At 49.1% G+C, this 18765-nt stretch overlaps 1 protein-coding gene across 1 annotated transcript in view; it reads left to right on the top strand.

Annotated features, from left to right (window-relative positions):
• The window catches only part of NRP2 (neuropilin 2), a 117945-nt gene that overhangs the window by 63955 nt on the left and 35225 nt on the right, over window positions 1-18765 (top strand). Inside the window, exons 11-14 of the mRNA XM_077770180.1 lie at window positions 4106-4222; window positions 7074-7214; window positions 14134-14149; window positions 16635-16662. Of these exons, the coding sequence (XP_077626306.1) occupies window positions 4106-4222; window positions 7074-7214; window positions 14134-14149; window positions 16635-16662 (302 nt within the window). The remainder of the gene's footprint in view (window positions 1-4105; window positions 4223-7073; window positions 7215-14133; window positions 14150-16634; window positions 16663-18765) is intronic.

Raw genomic sequence — 18765 nt, 5'->3', positions numbered from 1 at the left:
TAATGTAGATCAGGCCCACTGAGCATGCCCACTCTTCTTGTTTCTGGAAAGCACCCCTCTCTTCTGAGTCAGGCCCCACCCTTCCCGCGGGCACCTCCTTTAGCAGAGCTGGCACCAGACCTCACCTGGAGCTGGCCCCCTGCCCTCCAGAAGGAGCTCAGGGGACCCCCCCGAACCCAGTGCCAGCAGGAGCAGCAGACAGGCCGAGCCTCCCTCCCCCTCCCCCAGGATCCCAGGTATCTCCATTTGCCTGTTGGTACCATACCTGTCACGGGCTCACCCAGCAGGGCGGCAGGAAGGATTAATAAGGGCATGTCAGAGAAGTGCTGCTGGCTCCCAGGGAGAAAGGTGCTGCCCGTGTGTCCGCCACGATGGCAGGAGGAGGGGCCCCATGGAGGCACGCAGGCTGGGAGTCGGGCCCAAACGAGCCTCTCCCTCCTTTGGATTGAAGGCAGCCCCCAGTGAACACATTTTAGTGGGAAGACGCTTTATTCCCCGTCACGCAGGGGAAAGGCCAATTTCCCTGCAGCCCCTGCACGTCGCCTGTCCACGTGCAGGTGCTAAAAACTGCCATCCAGCCGCGCTACAGGCTGGCTTCATTTACAGCCTCTTCGAAATCAAAGGGTTAGAGCTGCAGGGGCCCCAGGAGCTTCTAGGCCAGTGGCTTTTAAATATTTTCGACCATGATGGACAGTTTAAAATTTATATCACAGTCCACTTGACTTGCAGGCACACATACAGACACACAGTGTGTGCATATGGGCTGTCGTGTATTGGTAAGTGCCTGGACCCTGGCACAGATTGCCGAATACAAGCCCTGTCTCTGCCAGTCGCTGGCTGTGTGACCACAGACAAGTCACTGAGCCTCTCAGCATCTTGGTAATCTCAGCTGAAAAATGGGAATGATAAGAGTATATCTACCCAACCCCCCAGGGTTGTTATGAGGATTCAGTAAAATTATGGATGTAAAGTACTTAGACTGCTGCCTGGCACCTAATAAACCTGTTATAATAAGTAAATACAACGGAACGAAAAGTTCCCAGATCAGTGCCCATTTTCCCCACATGAGCGCACTCTGAAATATAGTTCACGTTCAAAAATTGCCAGTCATGACCCGTCACATTGATTCCACAACTTACTAACGAGTGTGGCACACACTTTGAATAAAAAAAAAAAAATCAGAGATCTAGGCCAACATCTCTTTTTTAAAAATTTTTTTTAATGTTTGTTTATTTTTGGGAGACAGAGAGACAGAGTGCAAGTAGGGGAGGGGCAGAGAGAGAGGGAAACACAGAAGTGAAGCAGGCTCCAGGCCCTGAGCTGTCAGCACAGAGCCTGATGCAGGGCTCGAACCCACGAAGCGCAAGATCATGACCTGGGCTGAAGTTGGACGCTTAACCAACTGAGCCAGCCAGGCGCCCTGAGGTCAACATCTCTTTGGAGATGGGGAAACTGAGTCCCAGAGAGAGGAAGCTACTTGCCAGAGCTTGCTTAGCTAGCTGGAGGCCAACTCCTGCTTCCCTTCTTTGCTCTGGCCTTCCGTGCCCTTTCTCTCCCAGGCTGGCCCTACTTTATAACTGGCGGGACAGTTGCTAATGTCCTTTTCCTCTTATTACCCCCCTACCCCAGCCTGGCCCAAATTACCCTGGCGATGGTCAGCAACAGGTTTCTCATTTCAAAGTCCTGCCTGGCCATTCCTTGGAAGATCAGAGTTGGGGCTTCTTACCCTCCACCCAGCCTCCTTCCCTTTGAAGTCTCTGGACATCTGGTTTCAATTGCAGGGGAGCGTTGCAGTTTGATGGGCAGTTACCTCTGGGCTCCCAGTAAAAGGCAGCGGACACGGCCCCGCCTTCTCACTTTTCCTTCACACGCCATGCCCTCTCGCCTCATCAGCCCCCTGTGCCCCTGGATTTGACATTATCCTTACCAGCCAGCTTCCTAACATCCCCCAGAAACTGTTCTCCTAGGCCATGTGGCTTTTTTTGCTTTTCAAATTCCCATTCCTTTCGGCGACTCATCCTTGGCTCACTTCTTTCCTACCCTGAAAAGGATAGCAAGAAAAATAATAGGGCTGGCCTGAGTCACTGCAGCTAAATAATTTGACAGGGCGGCTTCACCTGTTAGTTTGTTTGTGTTTCAAATGATTACTTCTTGCTTTGCTGCCCATAGTTTGCTTTACAACCAAGTTTTGAGATTTTGTGACACAGTGACAAATTTGAACTTACAAATTAGGACGCTTCGAGGTTATTTTCTATTTACTGTGAGCAAGAGGCAGATATGGCAAAGGGAAGTATGAAAGGTTATGTGCGTAGTATTTAATAGCAGAAAGATGGGAAGTCGACCGTGAAAAAGCTATTCAGCGTATTTAGCGATTTCCTTCAGCTCCTGGCTTTATTAAATGGTATCCTGAAGTGTGCCTGACAAAGGCGCCTAATCACGTACAATAGTGCAAAGGAACATGTCTAGAAATCGGAGGAGCAATGCACCAGCTTATTCGGGGAGTCACGTTGGAGGGCAGCTCTGGGAGGAAGACCTCACCCCGCAACACACGGACTTGAGCGCCAGTTACCAGAACCCGTCCTCGCCCCGCCCAGGGCCTGACTCATTGTTTGGTTCATTTCATAAAAAAAAGTTGCTGAATGAATGACTGGCAGGAGCAAATAGATAAGTGAATGGAAGGGTGAGTGAATCACCTAGAGCCTGGGACAGAATGGACTGCCTGCAGCCGGGTTTGGCCCGGCCAAGCTCTGTTGCGTGCTCCTTGTTATAATACTTTGAATAAGTTGCCAACATTGACAAGTCTAGAGAACTTCCATGGGGAGTTTTGGCTTCATGTTGGAGAAAAAATTCTTTTGCAAGATCTGGCCACATTGGGCCACCTCCCCTCAGGCCTTCAGTGTGCCGGAGCCAGTCCTGTGGCCGCCCTTAAATCGGGCGTGCGAGATCCCCTCTGCCACCTTCCATCCCACACTTCACTCTCCCCGCCCCCACTCAGCCGTCTACAGTAGCTGTTTGTGTCCAGGAAGCGTTTGAATTTGCCACACCCTGACCTGACCTAAAGGCACATCCTAATTATTTCCACGATGTGGAGCATGAGTCCCTTTGAGTCCATATTCCTTCCCATTCAGTTTTGTGCAAACACGAACAACAATGTCTGGAGTTACACCTCCCCAGCTGTCTGGCTTGGCCCTTGGCTTTGGCTATTGTGCTTCTGATTATCTTGCTGTAGGTGGGCCCCCGAGGTCAGTTAGCTTGCGTTCAAAAAAGTTCTGGCTGAGTCAGAGAAGACTGAGAGGAGAATGTCTCTTCCACATAAAAGAAGGGGTGAGCCGGGCAGGGAGGCACGTCAGCAGCCGCCCGAGGGGCCAGTGCACAGGAAGCTCGGTTCATGAAACACCGAGATTTTCTCAAACTATTTTAGAGGGACAACATCCATTGTGTGTGTGTATGTGTATTAGATCACCCAGACCACGGATTACCCTGCCATGGGGTCAGTGTCCCCCACATCCGTTATGGTCCCACGTGGCCTTTTGTGCTGGCCCCAGGACCTCTGCTGTGGAGTAAGTAGCACGGGATTGTGTCCGTGCCTCTGTCGCGGCCGTTTCTGCAGCTTGGGACCATTCTCGTTCAACTCAGACAACGCTCCTGACTTCTTGATAGCACACAGAGATGACTCCAGAGGGGTGCGTGTGTGTGTGTGTGTGTGTGTGTGTGTGTGTGTGTCCATCGTCAGTTGTTATCCTTTCCCTCCTCTATAAGCCCACACTTAGGGGTACCTGGGTGGCTTAGTCAGTTAGGCATCCAACTCTTGATTTTGGCTCAGGTCATGGTCCCAGTGTCTTGAGGTAGAGCCCCACATTGGGCTCTTCGCTGGGTGTGGAGCCTGCTTAAGGTTCTCTCTCTCTCTCTGTCTCTCTGTCTCTCTCTGTCTCTCTCTCTCCCCCTCTGCTCTTCTCCAGCTTGTTCACATGTGCACTCTCTCTCTCTCAAAAAATAAAAATAAATAATTTAAAAGGACACTTAGTTTGGGGCACCTTCCCCCTGCTGGGCTTCAATGCAAGCTACCATATACAGCGTTCATTCCCCTCTCTTTGTCGTTATGCAGACTCAAAGCCCACAGCAGAGACCCTGGGACCCACCGTGAAGAGTGAAGAGACCACCACCCCCTATCCCATCGATGAGGAGGCCACGGAGTGTGGGGAGAACTGTAGCTTCGAGGACGGTGAGAACTGGGGCCAGAGTCATGGTTCATCCCGGAAGGCACAGTGCTGACAATCAGAGGCAGCTGGTCTGTGGCTGGGGTGGGGACTTGGCTGTCCCCTGGCCAGAGGTCAGGGAGGTGTGTGAGGTCAGAGGCTTGGGGCAGTGACCGTTCACAATCAGTCTAGAATCACTCAGATACGAGAATGAGCAGTACAGCCAACAGGCGAACCCGCTAGTCATCAGCTGAAGATAAGAGTCCATCCAGGGAGGACCCCCCCTTTGAGAAGGCTCCCTTTCCAGCCCTCACTTGGCATCATTAGAATCCTCAGCCTTTTTCTACTCAGCTGTGTCTCCACCATCCAGTCAGGTGAAGATCTGGCAGTCATCTGGGTGACTTGGTCCACGGAGCACGGTGGTCAGGCTAACAGAGCAGTTAGCCACTCCTTGATTGAATCTCACTGTGCCTTTGCACACTGCTGCTTGAGAGAGTGTAATATCAAGGCTCCATAAAATGGCACATCCCATCCTCCATGGGGTGAGTCGAAGTGAGTGACAAAGGCAGGAAGCTTCAGAGGCACCTCAACCCTTCCTTCAGATCACAGGGCCCCCTAGTTCTGGATCAGCCTCTTCCCCTGGGCTCCCTGTGTCACCTCCTTTTTCATCCTCTAACCACATCCAAGGGAGATAAAAACACTAATTGGCAGAGCCCAAAAGAACATCGCCTGACCGAATATGAGGACGTTCCCAACAAACCACAAACTGGAACACCTGGCATTTCTGGCTAGAATTTAATGCTTGCCAGCATCCACTTATGGTAAATTGTGGATCATTATTAAACCTTCGTTAAGTGAAATGAGGGAAGACTGGTGGAGAGACCTGGGAAGTGGCGGAGACACACAACATAGCCCTGGCCCGGTAGGTAGATGGCACAAAGTACCGAGGCCGTGCCAGCAGAGTGGATGGCTCCAAACGATGCCTACAAAGGAGAATGGGAGGGAAGCCAAAACTAAAGGCTGAAGTTGTGTGACTGAAAAATGATAATTTAATGCATATGATTTTAGGAATGTGCTTTTGTATATTGTGTACCAGGTGGGGGGACACTCTTGGTCAGGGCTACTTGAATACAGGATTCTGACATTTTAATGAACTTGTTTTTGTTGTGTAAAGAGGAGAAAGAGACTCGGAGAATCTTCCAAGACGTGTTTCAGATAGTTTGGGAGCTCACAGTGGAATGCACGGGGAGCTCATGTACGGTATGGGATTAGCAGAGTTGGCTTTGGTGGAGGACAGGTTCTATCTAAATGGCAGTCCAAAGGGGAATGTCAGAGTCCTGCTGCAGACTTTCAGAAGTTGCACATCATTTTCCCGTTTATGGTGGTTTGTTTCATGTTAGCTTTCTTTGGTGGTTCCTCCCTTTTCTTTCCTTCTTTCTATTTTTTGCAAAAGGTCTTTTTGTGGAATTTGGTTCCTGAGATACAGTATGCGTGTAAACATTAGAGAAGAACTATGGTATATTGAATTACCCCATATTTTTTAACGGAAAAATAGAAATTCAGAAATTGTCGGTGATGGGGGGGCGTGGGCTAAGGGCTGGCTTTTCCAAGCCACAGGTTGATGCTTCTGTAATAGATCCCATGTGTTTCTCCTCAAGCCAAGCTGACTTTGGCCCAGGGCAGGCAGATGTGAAGTAGTGCCTCAGGAAGCGGAGGCACAACTAGAGCCTGGTGGCGGTGTGCCTCCACGCCCGGCGGTGCCCTTCCCCTAAGAGGTGCCCTTCCTCACCCCCGTGGCGTGAGCAATTTGTTTCCACCGGTCTGTTGTACCCTTTAGACTTCCTAACCTGCATTCGAGGCCTTCCCCACGGAAATTCCTCTCTGGGAACCCTGAGAAGGGAAGTGAGAAGGCCAAAGACCCCACTTCCTCCCTGCTACTAGCGTTAGCCAGCACTTTTCCGCTGTCTCTGTAGCCGCTGCCGGCAGGCATCCAAATTTGGATTCCCATTTCCTCTCTCCCCCACCTCCACCCCCGCCCCCACTTAATCACGTATCTGGCACCAGCTTACACTGGGTTTTCAGAGCTGAGTGGTGCTTAGGTGAACGGGGAAGCAGACGGGACAGGCCAAGGCACGGTCACTTGGGACACTTCCACGAGGAAAGCATTCTCTACTGCCCCTGGGATCTTGGCCTGCAGGCTCTCGGTGCCGTGCGGAATTATGTTTTCTTCTGGTCAGTGCCGAGCCAGGCGGCCGGCTGGTCTGGCCCCCTCGTCCTGCCCTGACTCGCCAAATCACCTACCTGGCAGTACCACCCCACGGGGATGCCGAGCTGACCCTGTGTTTCTGGAACAAAAGACCCATCACAGGAGGTGAAAGGGAACAAACAAGCCTTCCTTGTTTCTAAGCTCACTTTCTCCTCCCTGGCCAGCACCTCCCCAGCATGTCGGCCCCTCTGGATGCTAATGGGCTGCCCCATCCCTTCTGAGAGCCAGGTTGGCAGGAACCAGCCTTCCACTGAGGCACCGGGGAGACATTCTTCATGGGCACTTAGGGAACAGCAATTTTCACATGCGTCTGCTCTCTGAGGTGGACAGAAGAGCCTGATTAGAGCCCGAAGCCATTTGGTGGCCTCATTTATAATTGCTTACTATGGGAACCACTGGCAGACTTGGCTTTCATGCCTGGGAAGGATGAGACCAAAGGCTGACCCGAAAGCCAACGATCGCCAAGATGAGTTAAATGAATAAGCAAAGGGAGCCACTTCTTTCTCTGCCCTCCACTTAGGCCTTGCCAGCCCTTTCAATAGCACCGCTGTGGCTGTTGTCCGAACCCATTTCATTTGCCTTCTTTGGGTTCTTTCTCCCCCCACTTTCAGACAAAGATTTGCAGCTCCCTTCAGGATTCAATTGCAACTTTGATTTCCCCGAGGAGCCCTGCGGGTGGATGTACGACCATGCCAAGTGGCTCAGGAGTACCTGGGCCAGCAGCTCCAGCCCACACGACCGGACGTTTCCAGGTAAGCCAGCTCCGGAGTCAGAGACGGAGGAGGTCAGGGGAGCCTGCTCCACGTCTCCCAGCCCCAGACTCCCTCACGAGCTTCGCAACTCCTCACCGCAGAGCAGTCCTCTGCTCCGCGCCCACAAACCACCGCAGTCTTGCTTACACCGTCACCCTACACCATAGTTGGCTGGTGGTTCCTAGCCCTGTCTTGGGATTGTGGTGCAGCCTAGGAGCGGGGAGGGAGCAAGAGAGGCCAAGAGAAAAGAAAGGAAAGGAAGAAAGAAAGAGCGACTGGGTGGTTTTAGGAGAAGGGATGAGTCAGTGTCCCCTTGTCTCCATAGCCAGCGCTCACGGCTGACATCACAGAGCCTCTTGTCAACACCAAGCCGGCTATTGTTCCTAAAATGACTCCTTAGGAGACCACTGGCCTCCAGCCTGACGGATACTTCTCCAAGGGTATCAGCACTTTCATAGTAAACCAAGTCGAGGGTCCGAAATGCCGCCACACCCATGGGGTCTAGCAGAGCCGCCTGGCACGCGGCCTCCAGGAGACTGTTGATGCCAGTCCTTGAACTATTGTTCAGCCGCTCTTTCAGAGCCAGGTTTTGGCAGCCCCTCCTGGCACTGTTGTTCAAGGGGGGTTGCCTGTAGCCCTCCTAAAAGCCCCCGGAAGCGAGGGTCGTCTCTACTCTCTCCACTGCAGCGTGCTTTTACAGTGGTGTTCTGGTCGGGGTTTAACCACCAACTCTGAGGAAAAAGAATAACCCTGCTTTGTAATGTTTGCAGCTTTTGGGGGTGTGTAGTTGCCTCCCATGGCTGAGCTACCAACAGGACGTGATCAGAAGTGGGGCCGGGCAGCATAGTAGCTCCAGGATGTTGTTTTTCACTGTCCAACGGCTAGAGTAGATACGAATGACTTCAGGAGCATTGATACTGATCAAACGTATTAAAATAATTAGGAAGTGTTGAGTCTTGAAAATGTATCGCCTTTCATTTTCAATATAATTTATTTAATGGTAACTTTATCTAATTTAATTTTTAATAATGACTGCATTTACCAACTACCTTGCAAAATTCCAGCAAATTTAGCTGTCGGCTCTCACAAGTCACTAGTTACGTTTCCGTTTCTCGGCACCCCTGGCCTGGACCCATAAGCATTTGGGAGGAAAGGGTGTTGATTCTGGAAATGAGTAGATCAAACGTTGCCTGACTAGAGAATAAAAGGAGGAAGGGGCCTCCCTTTCTACAGGGTTCCCCAGATCTGCTCTGCAGCCCCCCAACCCCAAGGACTGGCCACATCCCCTGTCCCCCAGAGGACAGCAGTGGGACGGACGCCAGGAGAGCTCTGCGGGCTGGCCTCCTGACACAGCCTGCACTTGCTTTCCTGGAGGGGTCACAGCGTCTGCTCTAGAGAAAAACATTTTCATATTTCAAGTGTTTATCTCTTCAGCATTTGAGTGCTCGGCGAGATTAATATCTGAAGATCACTGCGGCCTCGGGCAACGGGAGAGAGCACTTACCCTCATCCCAGCCTTAATCACCCTCCCCCCTCTCGTTCACTGCAATAATGTTTAATTAATATAATGAGCCTCCTGCACGTTGGAAAAAAAATACTTATTTTTATAACCCAGGCTGGATTTTTCATTTCATTTCCTCTCCTTTGAGACTTGGCCCAATTAATTGCTTGTTTTTCCCAACCTCCACTCTTCATCCCAATGTAAAGAAGGTTTGTGGGGTATGCATAAGTGTATGTATGCATAGTGTGTACTTGTGGGTTATGTGTGTATGTATGTGTTGCATGTGTGTTTCTCTTTCAAGGTGTTTGTGGGTTTTGTGTGTATGTGCAAATGCTATGCATTTTATGCGTAGATGTTTAGGTGTTTGTGAACATGTGTATGCATGCATTTCATGCATGTTTTGCATGTGAATGTATGTGTTTGCATTTGAGTGTGTTTGTGGTTTGTATGCATGAGTGCTTTGTGTGTGTGTGTGTGTGTGTGTGCACGCGCGCGCGTGTATACGCATCGTGTGAGGTGTGTATAAGGGGGCAGCTTGGCAGAGGCACTTTGGAAGAATGGTCATAGACGACACAGCGTGGGGGAGATTTACTGGCTCTTACTCAACATCTGTCTTCAGGTTCTACCTAAAAATTTGACTGCCTCCCTTGCCATCTTCTGAGCAGCTTTTCTCTAAGAATGTCTAAGGCCAGCCCTGTCCAGGCCACAGGCCACCAATTAGCAAGTGACACTTCTGGGAGACCTTCAGTTGCTCTCTATCTGAGCCTGGCCTTTACCTCTGTCCCTCTGTCCCTCTGCCCGTTCACCTCAGCCTCCCCCTGCTGCAGGCCTCGCCCTCACCTGAGTGCCCCCTCCACCACCCTGGCTACTGGTTGGAAATTCTAGTTCTTGTCCTCATTCCAGTTGACTCACTCCACCCTGCGGTTTGGGAGGGTTTTTCAGAGCAAGCTCACAAAGCGGGCAGAATTCCAGCGTTTGGCTGGATGGATGGGGACAGAAAGAAAATTAGGGCCATACGGAACTGCTAGATCTAATGTTGTTTCTCCCTTAAGATATTGAGAAGGAAAATAATTATTTTCCTCTTCCAGAGGAATCCCTGAAGTTTGAAAAAGTGACACTCGTAACCTGTCTCCAGAAAACATAACCCTAATATTGTTTTCAGAACCCTTCCTTCTATTCTCTGATGATTTTAATAGTCATTTGCTGTCCTTCCCATTTTCCTTCTCCTTACAAAACTCAATATGGGGCTTTAAGCAGGGAAGGATAGAAAGCCCTTTCTGTTCAGGGTGGTCCTTCAAAAAAAAAAAAAAAAATGGGGCCCCGAGGGGAGCAGTTGGGAGAGAGGAAACAGCTGTGCCTGATCAGGGACAGGGCAAATGCTGGACCTTCCCAGTCAAACCCAAAAGCCCTGTATCCCCCACACTTCGCCCCTCCACAAAGAGGAGGCTCTCTTTAAGAGAAGTGTGCCCTCTGTTTTATCCCCTCATTGGATAGATAAACTGAAGTAATTGCATGCAAGAAAGGAGGTGGCTCCATCAAGTGTAGAGGGTGTCGGGGTAGACAAGGAGGGAAGAAAGGAAAAAGAAATAGCCATGTTGAAATATCATACACAGCCTGTTTGATTAGAAGTGTCTGTGGAAACTACTTACATTCCTTAGATAGTTTCTGAATTAGTTCTTTACTCGTGTTTTGTTTTGTCTTTTTTTTTCCTTTTCCTTTTAAGTCAGCAATTATTTCTGTCCTTTTGGCCCGTGGGGATAGTTGCTCAAGGCTGACAAGACACCCCCTGGTTTCATGCCACTGTTTTTGTTTTTCAAGATGATCTTTCAAGCCACTCAGAATTCCTCTTTTAGTTCTTTGCTTGTGGTTTGGAAGCTGGGACTGTGCTTGCACCAGCCCCTGGGGACCCTGTCCTGAAATTCAGTGACCCCTGGTGGTTGTAGAGGAATCGGTCCGTGTCCTCTGAGAAGCCACATTGTCTTTCTGTGTGGCTACGACACAGGAAATGTCTTCCCTATGGGAGCTGTAGTATTTTCTCCAGACGTTCTCAAGTGCGATGGTCATGACCCCTGTTGAGGATGACCAGGTCTTTACGGAACAAGGCAAAACCTCTGAGATGATAATGGTGAGCTCACATGTCTAGAGCTGTACTCTTTAAAATGGTAGCTATTTCCATTTTAGTTCATTACAATCACATATAGCTAAAATTCCAGTTCCCCATTCCAGGGGCCTGGTGTCCATGATAGACACTGAATGGCACAGATGTACAACACGGCCGTCATCACAGAATTGTCTTGGTCAGACAGCTCAGGTATCTACCGGCATTGACATACATGTGACCTCTGGGGTCCTTGCTGATGCTGCCTCCCCCATGAGGGGAACCCATCCCGTTGTAAACCAAGAAGCAAGTAATTAGGTTAATGTGCCTTCTCTGTGGTCCCTTAGTGAGAATGTCCAGTGACAGCTATTTTTGTCACTTCACCATTCAAATTCAGTGAACAACTATAGTAGAGTAAGCAGGGAGCATAGCATTAGACAGTGTGGGAACTAGTTCATTCAACCAAAAAAAGTAAATACTAAAGAATACCAATAATAGTAATAGTAGTTGTTACTGTTACTATTATCACCATTATTGTCAGGAATGAGAGGAGAAGACTAGAGAAAGAGAGTACCATGTCAGCTTCAGAATCCTCAAGTGTGTGGTCTGCCTAAATGTGTGTTCTGCTATACATTTGTTGACCTCATGAAGTAGGCTTATAGTATTGGTCTGTTTCAATAACTTGAAGTCATGGAAGTGATATAATGAAAATAGGTAGGGGAGCCTGACTGGCTCAGTTGGTGGAGCATGAGACTCTTGGTCTCAGGGTTGTAGGTTCAGGCCCCATGTTGGGTGTGGAGCCTATGTAAAATGGAGGGATGGAGGGAAGGAAGGAAGGAAGGAAGGAAGGAAGGAAAGAGAGAGAAAAGCAAGCAAGCAAGAAAGAAAAGGATGGAGGGAAGGAAGGAAACAAACAGGGAATGCCTATTTGTAACAGTACACCCATTATGGAAAGACATAAAGAGCTTTGGCTGCCTAGCATTTATATGTTTATTGGATTGAGAAGACCGAACCTTTACTCTGGATTCAAAAACAAGCTGAAGACAGAATAAGAATACAATGTTCTGAAATATTCGAATTTTATTAATGGTAGCTATTCCATCAAATGTCAGGGGTAGAGTTGTTAATGTCTCGTGGGGTTGTTTTGATGCAGATTGGCCATTTATAAACTCCATGAGAGCAGAGGACCAGAACTGTGGTTCACTGGGGAACATGTACACGAGAAGATTAAGTGTGGAGGAGTAGACGGTTGCGAAGAAATTACGGAAGAGAATTGATGAGTGAACTTGCTCATCATGGGCTTGATATTTGACAGTGAACTAATAGTGACTGGGTGAATTAAAAAGCAACTCTCTCTGAACTCAAAAGACCTCCCCTGTAGGTGGGATCGATGGTAGCAAAGAATCCAGAAGCTGCATTGGCATTAGCTTGAGTTGCCTTCAAAAGAGGTTGATGAGGCTTGGCTGGGACACAGCCACTGCAGACACAGACACAGGACCTTCTCAGGCTTAAACTGTGATAGATAATTAAAGATCAGGAACAACTTGGCTGAAAGAAAGCCAGTATTTAAGGAATAACTTCAATTGGAAAAGGAAAGCATAGAGGCGCTTCTTTAAGAAAAATAGGAAGGAAAACAACTCTGACTTTATAGAAAAGACAGCAGTAAAGAGAAGCTGTTATCCTTTTTTTTTTTTCCTGAAAGTCCTGATTGGCTGAGTCTCCCAGGCGTGTGCAGATTGATAACGAAGGGCAGAATGATAACAAGACCGCCTCAAGTGCAAAACCTTCATGAAAGCTGACACACTAAAAACACACACACACACACACAAACAACCAGCTCTAAGAAGACTCCTGCAAAAAGCAGACCTAAAACCTCAAATGTCCACAACATGGTCAACTGTAAACCTTGCAGACATCCTGCTGAGTTCACGTAAAGTCAATGTTTCCCTTAACTGGTTGTTAATTTGAGGACCTTAGCAGAGATAGACTGACCTTGGGAAACCAGCTGACGGGCTGACTCATGTTTTAAGTATGACCTATACAGAGAGATCCCCATATCCTGCAGCACTAAATATTCCTTCAGATGGTTGTTCTGGTAGGAGGGCAAGTCGCTAGCCAGGAGATGTGTGTGTTGGACAGATGGTGTGTTTGGCTTCGCGATAGCCAGGAGGATCAGACCGGGGATTTACCTCAGGGTTTGGTAAGGTGTGGACACGACTGATACCGTTGCTCTTGGGCCAAACACAGTCACGTGTTCACACAGCAATGACGCAGCTGAAGCCAGATGCGGCCATAAATTGCCAGGTGAAATGTCAGGAGACCCTTAATAGAGGCAGCAGCAGGTTACAATGCCTGTCCGCTGCACTTCCTCTCTGCCCTTTTGAACTCCTGTGGTTCATTCCCGGGTGATTATTTTCCCCTGGATCATGGGCAACAACAGATGTTTTGAGTCAAGAACCTAGCAGAATGCCTCCCAAATATGTCGGGTCCAGGGGAGAGGGATTGAATCTCTGGGACATTATTTNACACAGTCACGTGTTCACACAGCAATGACGCAGCTGAAGCCAGATGCGGCCATAAATTGCCAGGTGAAATGTCAGGAGACCCTTAATAGAGGCAGCAGCAGGTTACAATGCCTGTCCGCTGCACTTCCTCTCTGCCCTTTTGAACTCCTGTGGTTCATTCCCGGGTGATTATTTTCCCCTGGATCATGGGCAACAACAGATGTTTTGAGTCAAGAACCTAGCAGAATGCCTCCCAAATATGTCAGGTCCAGGAGGAGAGGGATTGAATCTCTGGGACGTTATTTCTTCATTCTCTTTCAGCAACTGAACATATTTCCTTTCTGTAGTCTTGTTCTTGGGAGCTATCCCTTGCCGGCATCACCGCCATCAGCTGCAAGAACAAGAGGACGACCTCCAGTAGGCAAAGCTGGTTCTTAGCTGATCAGTGGTCACGTCTGGGGACTTCTTAACAATCCAAAGGGCTTTTCCTTGAAGTCCAAGTAAATCACTAACGTGGCCCACCCGTGCCATGCCAGCCATTTGCTCTATCAAGTAATCAACAGCCCCCGTGTACTTAAAACTTCTTCCGTGTTTGGCAGAGGTGAGCCATGAATTAGAATGTTCTGGAAGAACACATACATGGGTGCCATGGCTTAAGAGCACTGAAGCACTTAGCTTAGAGGAAGGTTGGTATAGACCTCCCACCATAACTGAAGGCTTGGAAAGTAGACGTGGAAAGAGGCAAAGATTGCGTTTCCCGAGAAAGTGAAGACGGAGGGCCTGACTTCTTCACGGGTGAAAATGTTTCCAAGTCAGAGGACAGAAACTGGCTGTGCTCCATCAGGGATAGAAGGGGGACGTGTGTCTAAATGACAGCAGGAAAACCTAAAACTGAATTTAAGGAGTTCCTGACAGTTAGGGTTATGACCCAGAAAACACATTGCCGGTGCAGCCTATGGAATCTCCTTCTCTGGAGAATTTTAAGCAGAGGGTGGACAGCTGTTCTGGGGATGTTTACAGCGTGGTTCCTCTGGGCAGCCAGGCTGACCCGATCTCAACCGTCTCTTGAGGTCCTGCTCTCATTCCAGAATCATGTAGGACTTTATTTCATCTACTGTATCTTGACAGGAAAGACATGTGGTAAACAGCACAGGATGCACAAGTATAGGAACTGGCTGGTTGCTGGGGTTGGATGGATCCATCAATCCAGAGAGCATCTTCACTGTCCTCGGGGCCAAACCATACTTCCTTGTGAGTCTAGATTGGTCTTTCCAGGCTATTCGTGCTCTTATGACCCTTTTTCTTTCTTTAAAAAAAAAAAAAAAGGCAAGTATAGCAGGCAGTGTGTGTAGTGAGATACAGATCATAGCTTTTATTGAGCACTTACTATATCCCTGTTACTGTGCAAGGCACTTTGCATGGCTTATTCTGTTTCCTCCTCCTCACAACCATATCCAATAATGCTGTTATTATATCCATTTTACAGATGGGGAGACTGAGGCTTTAAAAGACTAGTGAGCATTAGGCCAAGATTCCAACCCAGTTGAGAAGCCACGCCCCGGCAACTCTACTTACACCAGTCAGGGCTCACGTAGGACATCACTCTCCAGCAGTGGTCTCGAACACATTGCCTCAATTCTGTGAGCTTCTGTTTCCCTTCTGGTAAACCTGGAGGAAACAATACTAGTTTCACAGACCTAGACTGCACAGGGAAGGTCACATAAGAAAAGGCAGACAAGGCTTCCGGTGCAACATCTGGCACATAGTAGGTGCCCAGGGAATGTGAGTTCTCTTGCCTCTGCGTTTCCTATCCCCTCCCTGGGCTGTCCCTGGTCTGAGCCATTCCTTCATGATGTCCTGCTTCTAATCAGGCCTTTCCCAGTGACAGGCAGGGACATTTTGCAGCTCAGCATCCCTCTGACTGATGTCTACTGCTAATTCCTTAAATTTACATATCATCTTTCTTCCCTCAAGCTCATAGCACTTAACAGACAAGTGGGGCACAAATGATTTAACTAAGTGAAATTCAGAGGCCGGCTTGTCTGGAGATTCTGCAAACTAGTGGATTAGCTTAGATGTCAGCACTGAATTATGATCCTTCAGCTGCTCGTGCTTAGCACACCACCAGCATTAACTCCCTGGTCTTCCAGTGGTCCTTTAAATCACGCGAAGCAATTATCGGTCTTATTGTGAGGGAAAGGGGTGGGGGGAGCGGGGAAGGAGGGGCTAGCTCTGGTCCTGGGGCGAGGCAGTCGGCAGTAGTCGAGGAGACCTGTGGCCAGATTGTGCCTGAAGTTTTAGCAACAGGATGGGTAAATAGAACAGACCCAGATAAAATCCAGCCAGCACGGCTCTTTCCACCTCCACACACATTTTACTTACTAAATTCTAACCATTATGCTATGAATCCCCTGCCGCTTAAGAATGTAAATTCACACAAGTGACAGTATTTCTGCCAAGCAATTTTCAAGCAGCAAGTGGGTCTTATTTGTGAAACTGTGAAGGAAGAAGGCTGAATAATAAGTCTCTGAAATCTGGTTTCCTTTATATATGAGGTAGAAACAGTCAGGGCTCGGAAATTACTGCAGCATGGGAGTGTTTGGGGGCTTCTCACTGGTGGCTCCATGGTGCATCCACAGGTCACCCCGTTATTGTCAGTGCACCTCGCCTTTGAAAGGGGCTGTGGGCTTGGGAGAGCGGGAGGGAATTGTGAAGAGACTGTCTGAGTCTGTGGGATTCCCAGAGGCAAGCTGATTCTCCCTCTGTTCTTGCTTCTCTCTTATGAGAATATAGAGCCTCATATCGTTTTTTATCCATGTGTTTGTCATCCCTCCAGGGGAGCAAAATTTTCTTGAGTGGTGGCATACATGTGTCACTGTCTAGGGGCAGGGAGAAGGAGCAGTATTAACCCTTATGTGTGTGTAAGACCGGGACTTAATCATCTAACCGGAGCAATGAGAAAGACAGCGATGAATCAGTTAAATTACAGCACAAGGTAGTGGGCGGTTACCTGCTAAAATGCATGCAAAATGGCCTTGAGTCTTCTTAAAAACAAGGTGAAGGGGCACCTGGGGGCTCAGTTGGTTAAGCTTCCAATTTTGGCTCAAGTCATGATCTGGAGGTTCGTGGGTTCCAGCCCCACATCGGGCTGTGCTGACAGCTCAGAGCCTGGAGCCTGCTTCAGATTCTGTATCTCCCTCTTTATGCCCCTTCCCCGCTCTCTCTCTCTCTGTCTCTCTCAAAAATAAACATTTTTAAAAATCTAGTAAATAAATAATAAAAAAATAAAAACAAGGTAAGATTAGTGATACAGTCAGCAAACTCTCAAGTGTGGAGAGGAAAGAGGCATTAGTTGAAATGTGCCAGCAGAGTTAGGTGAAGAACTAGCAAAAGAGGTGGGAACAGTGAGGTGTTAGGGGAGTGAGGGGGACGGTAAGGAGGTGGGGGGGGGGNGGGGGGGGGGGGGGGCAGGGAGGCCAGTCTGCCTTGAATAGAGTGTGCCTGCTTGCCTGGCCTCGGGGCAGGTACCTGGGGCATGGCTGAAGAGAGGAACCTACTGCAGGCATGTGGAAAACCTAACTCCAGGTACAGCTCTAGTACCCACTACCCTCTCTGCTTTGCACAAGTCGCTCGAACCTTTCTGAGCCTCAGTGTCTTTATCCTGTACAAAGTAAGACTAAGGAGATCTAGCTCACAAGCATCTAGCATGGATTAGATGAAATAAGCATGCAACGTGCTTTGGAATCCGCAAAGCGCTCTGCAAATATGACTTGTAATTACTATCATTAATAGCGGTGGTAATGAGATCTGATAGGAGAAGCTTAGGTTCGGAAGATCTTTGAGTGTCTCATTGTGGCGCCCATGCCTCCTCCCTTGGCAGATCACCACCTTTAAAATCCTCTGGTATAGGCAGCTCTCTAGGTATCTGCCCTGACTTTGACCTTGCAGAAGTCTCATGTTGTGGGGGTATTAGACAGACATGGTTCTGGATGGTGAAGGAGACAAACTGGAATCCCAGCAATGCGTCTACACTGGTCTGATTTGACTCCAGGGGAGGGGAGCTTCGGGAGCAATAATCCCAGAGAATCTAACTGGAGGGGACTTCGGGGAGCCAGGAAGGAAGAAGGGAGATGCCTGGGGGGAGGGGGGAAGAAAGGAGCTGGTTTGGGGCCATTGATAGGACGACTGTCACAGGCTCATTCTTGCGAGAACTGTGATGTCAGCAGGAGTAGCAAGAGCAAACCAGTGGCGCAGAGACTAACCTGTTGATACAGGGCTCGGGAGTCCTCTCCCCTCCTCTGCTGACAAGCCTGGGATGTTCACAGTCCCTGGTAACTAAGAAAGCTGGGTGCACGCGTCTCAGATTAACATGATCCTGAAGTGTCTGATGGGCTGGCTGTGTGGTGTGAAAGTGCCCCTGCCATGTTGCAGAAGTGTTCAGCATAAGACGTTTCAGGGCCAAATGGAGGCAGTGAGATTGTCTCCTCGAATCCCAGCCTGTTTTCTGTACAAGTGGCCAGGATGTTCCTGTGCAAGGCGGATTTGCAGCTGCAGGCCCCCGTGCCTGTACCTGCAGCACATGAGGTGTGCAAATGGCAACAAGAACTCAGTCTTCTGCATAGCATCTGATGCACTTGAAAACTAATCTACCTAAAGGCCCATTCTCCAAACATTTGCACGGGTGAAATCTTAATTTCCCATCATGCGTATATTCTGTTAAACACACAGCCTGCGTTAGTGATAACGACAGTGCCTGTTCTCAGTGGAGCTCTGTTTGCCAGACTCTCTGAAAAAGGCCAGTTCTGGCCTCACCAGGCTGGACAGGGGAGGTAGTGGGATGTCGAGCTTCTGCCTCACCCCTGTGCAGCCACCGTCCCTTCTTGTGCTTGAAGTTGACCCTGGGCTTCTGAATTGCAGTCCCCAGAGCCCAGGCACCATCTAGTAGCACTGGTGGAGACAGACGGTTTTAAATGTCAGCCATTTGGACAGCGCCCAGACAAGATGGCAGAGGCTTGAAGCATGAACCACCTGGCTAGAATCACCTTCCAGCCTAGCAGCCACCTCAGCCCCGTATAACTTAGTTCATTAGGCTGCATCGGGCCTCAGATAAGCCACTGGTGAATAGGACATGGGTCTGGCATCCTAGAACCCAGGAAGAGAAGACGTAGCACAGCCACCACCAGCCAAGACATAAGGCCAACTGCACCGAGTGCCATGTGTAAAAGAGGCACAGAGAAGGTGATGCGTGGAAATAGGCAGGAAGGACCACCCGGACAGCAGAGACTCCAGAAAAGGGTAGAGACTCCAGAAAAGGCTTCAAAAGGAAGCAGCGTTCGAGCTCAGCCCTGAAAGCACCTTGGAAAAGAAACACGGGGCCTGGAGAACAAAGGCACGAATAAACAGGCACCTAAGCTCTTGTCCCAGCTTTCCCGGGAGGCGGGAGGGGGG

This window comes from Crocuta crocuta, unplaced genomic scaffold (genome assembly GCF_008692635.1).
Source record: "Crocuta crocuta isolate KB4526 unplaced genomic scaffold, BGI_CrCroc_1.0 scaffold478, whole genome shotgun sequence".
Taxonomy (NCBI): domain Eukaryota; kingdom Metazoa; phylum Chordata; class Mammalia; order Carnivora; family Hyaenidae; genus Crocuta; species Crocuta crocuta.
This window is presented reverse-complemented; position numbering and strand designations above follow the sequence as displayed.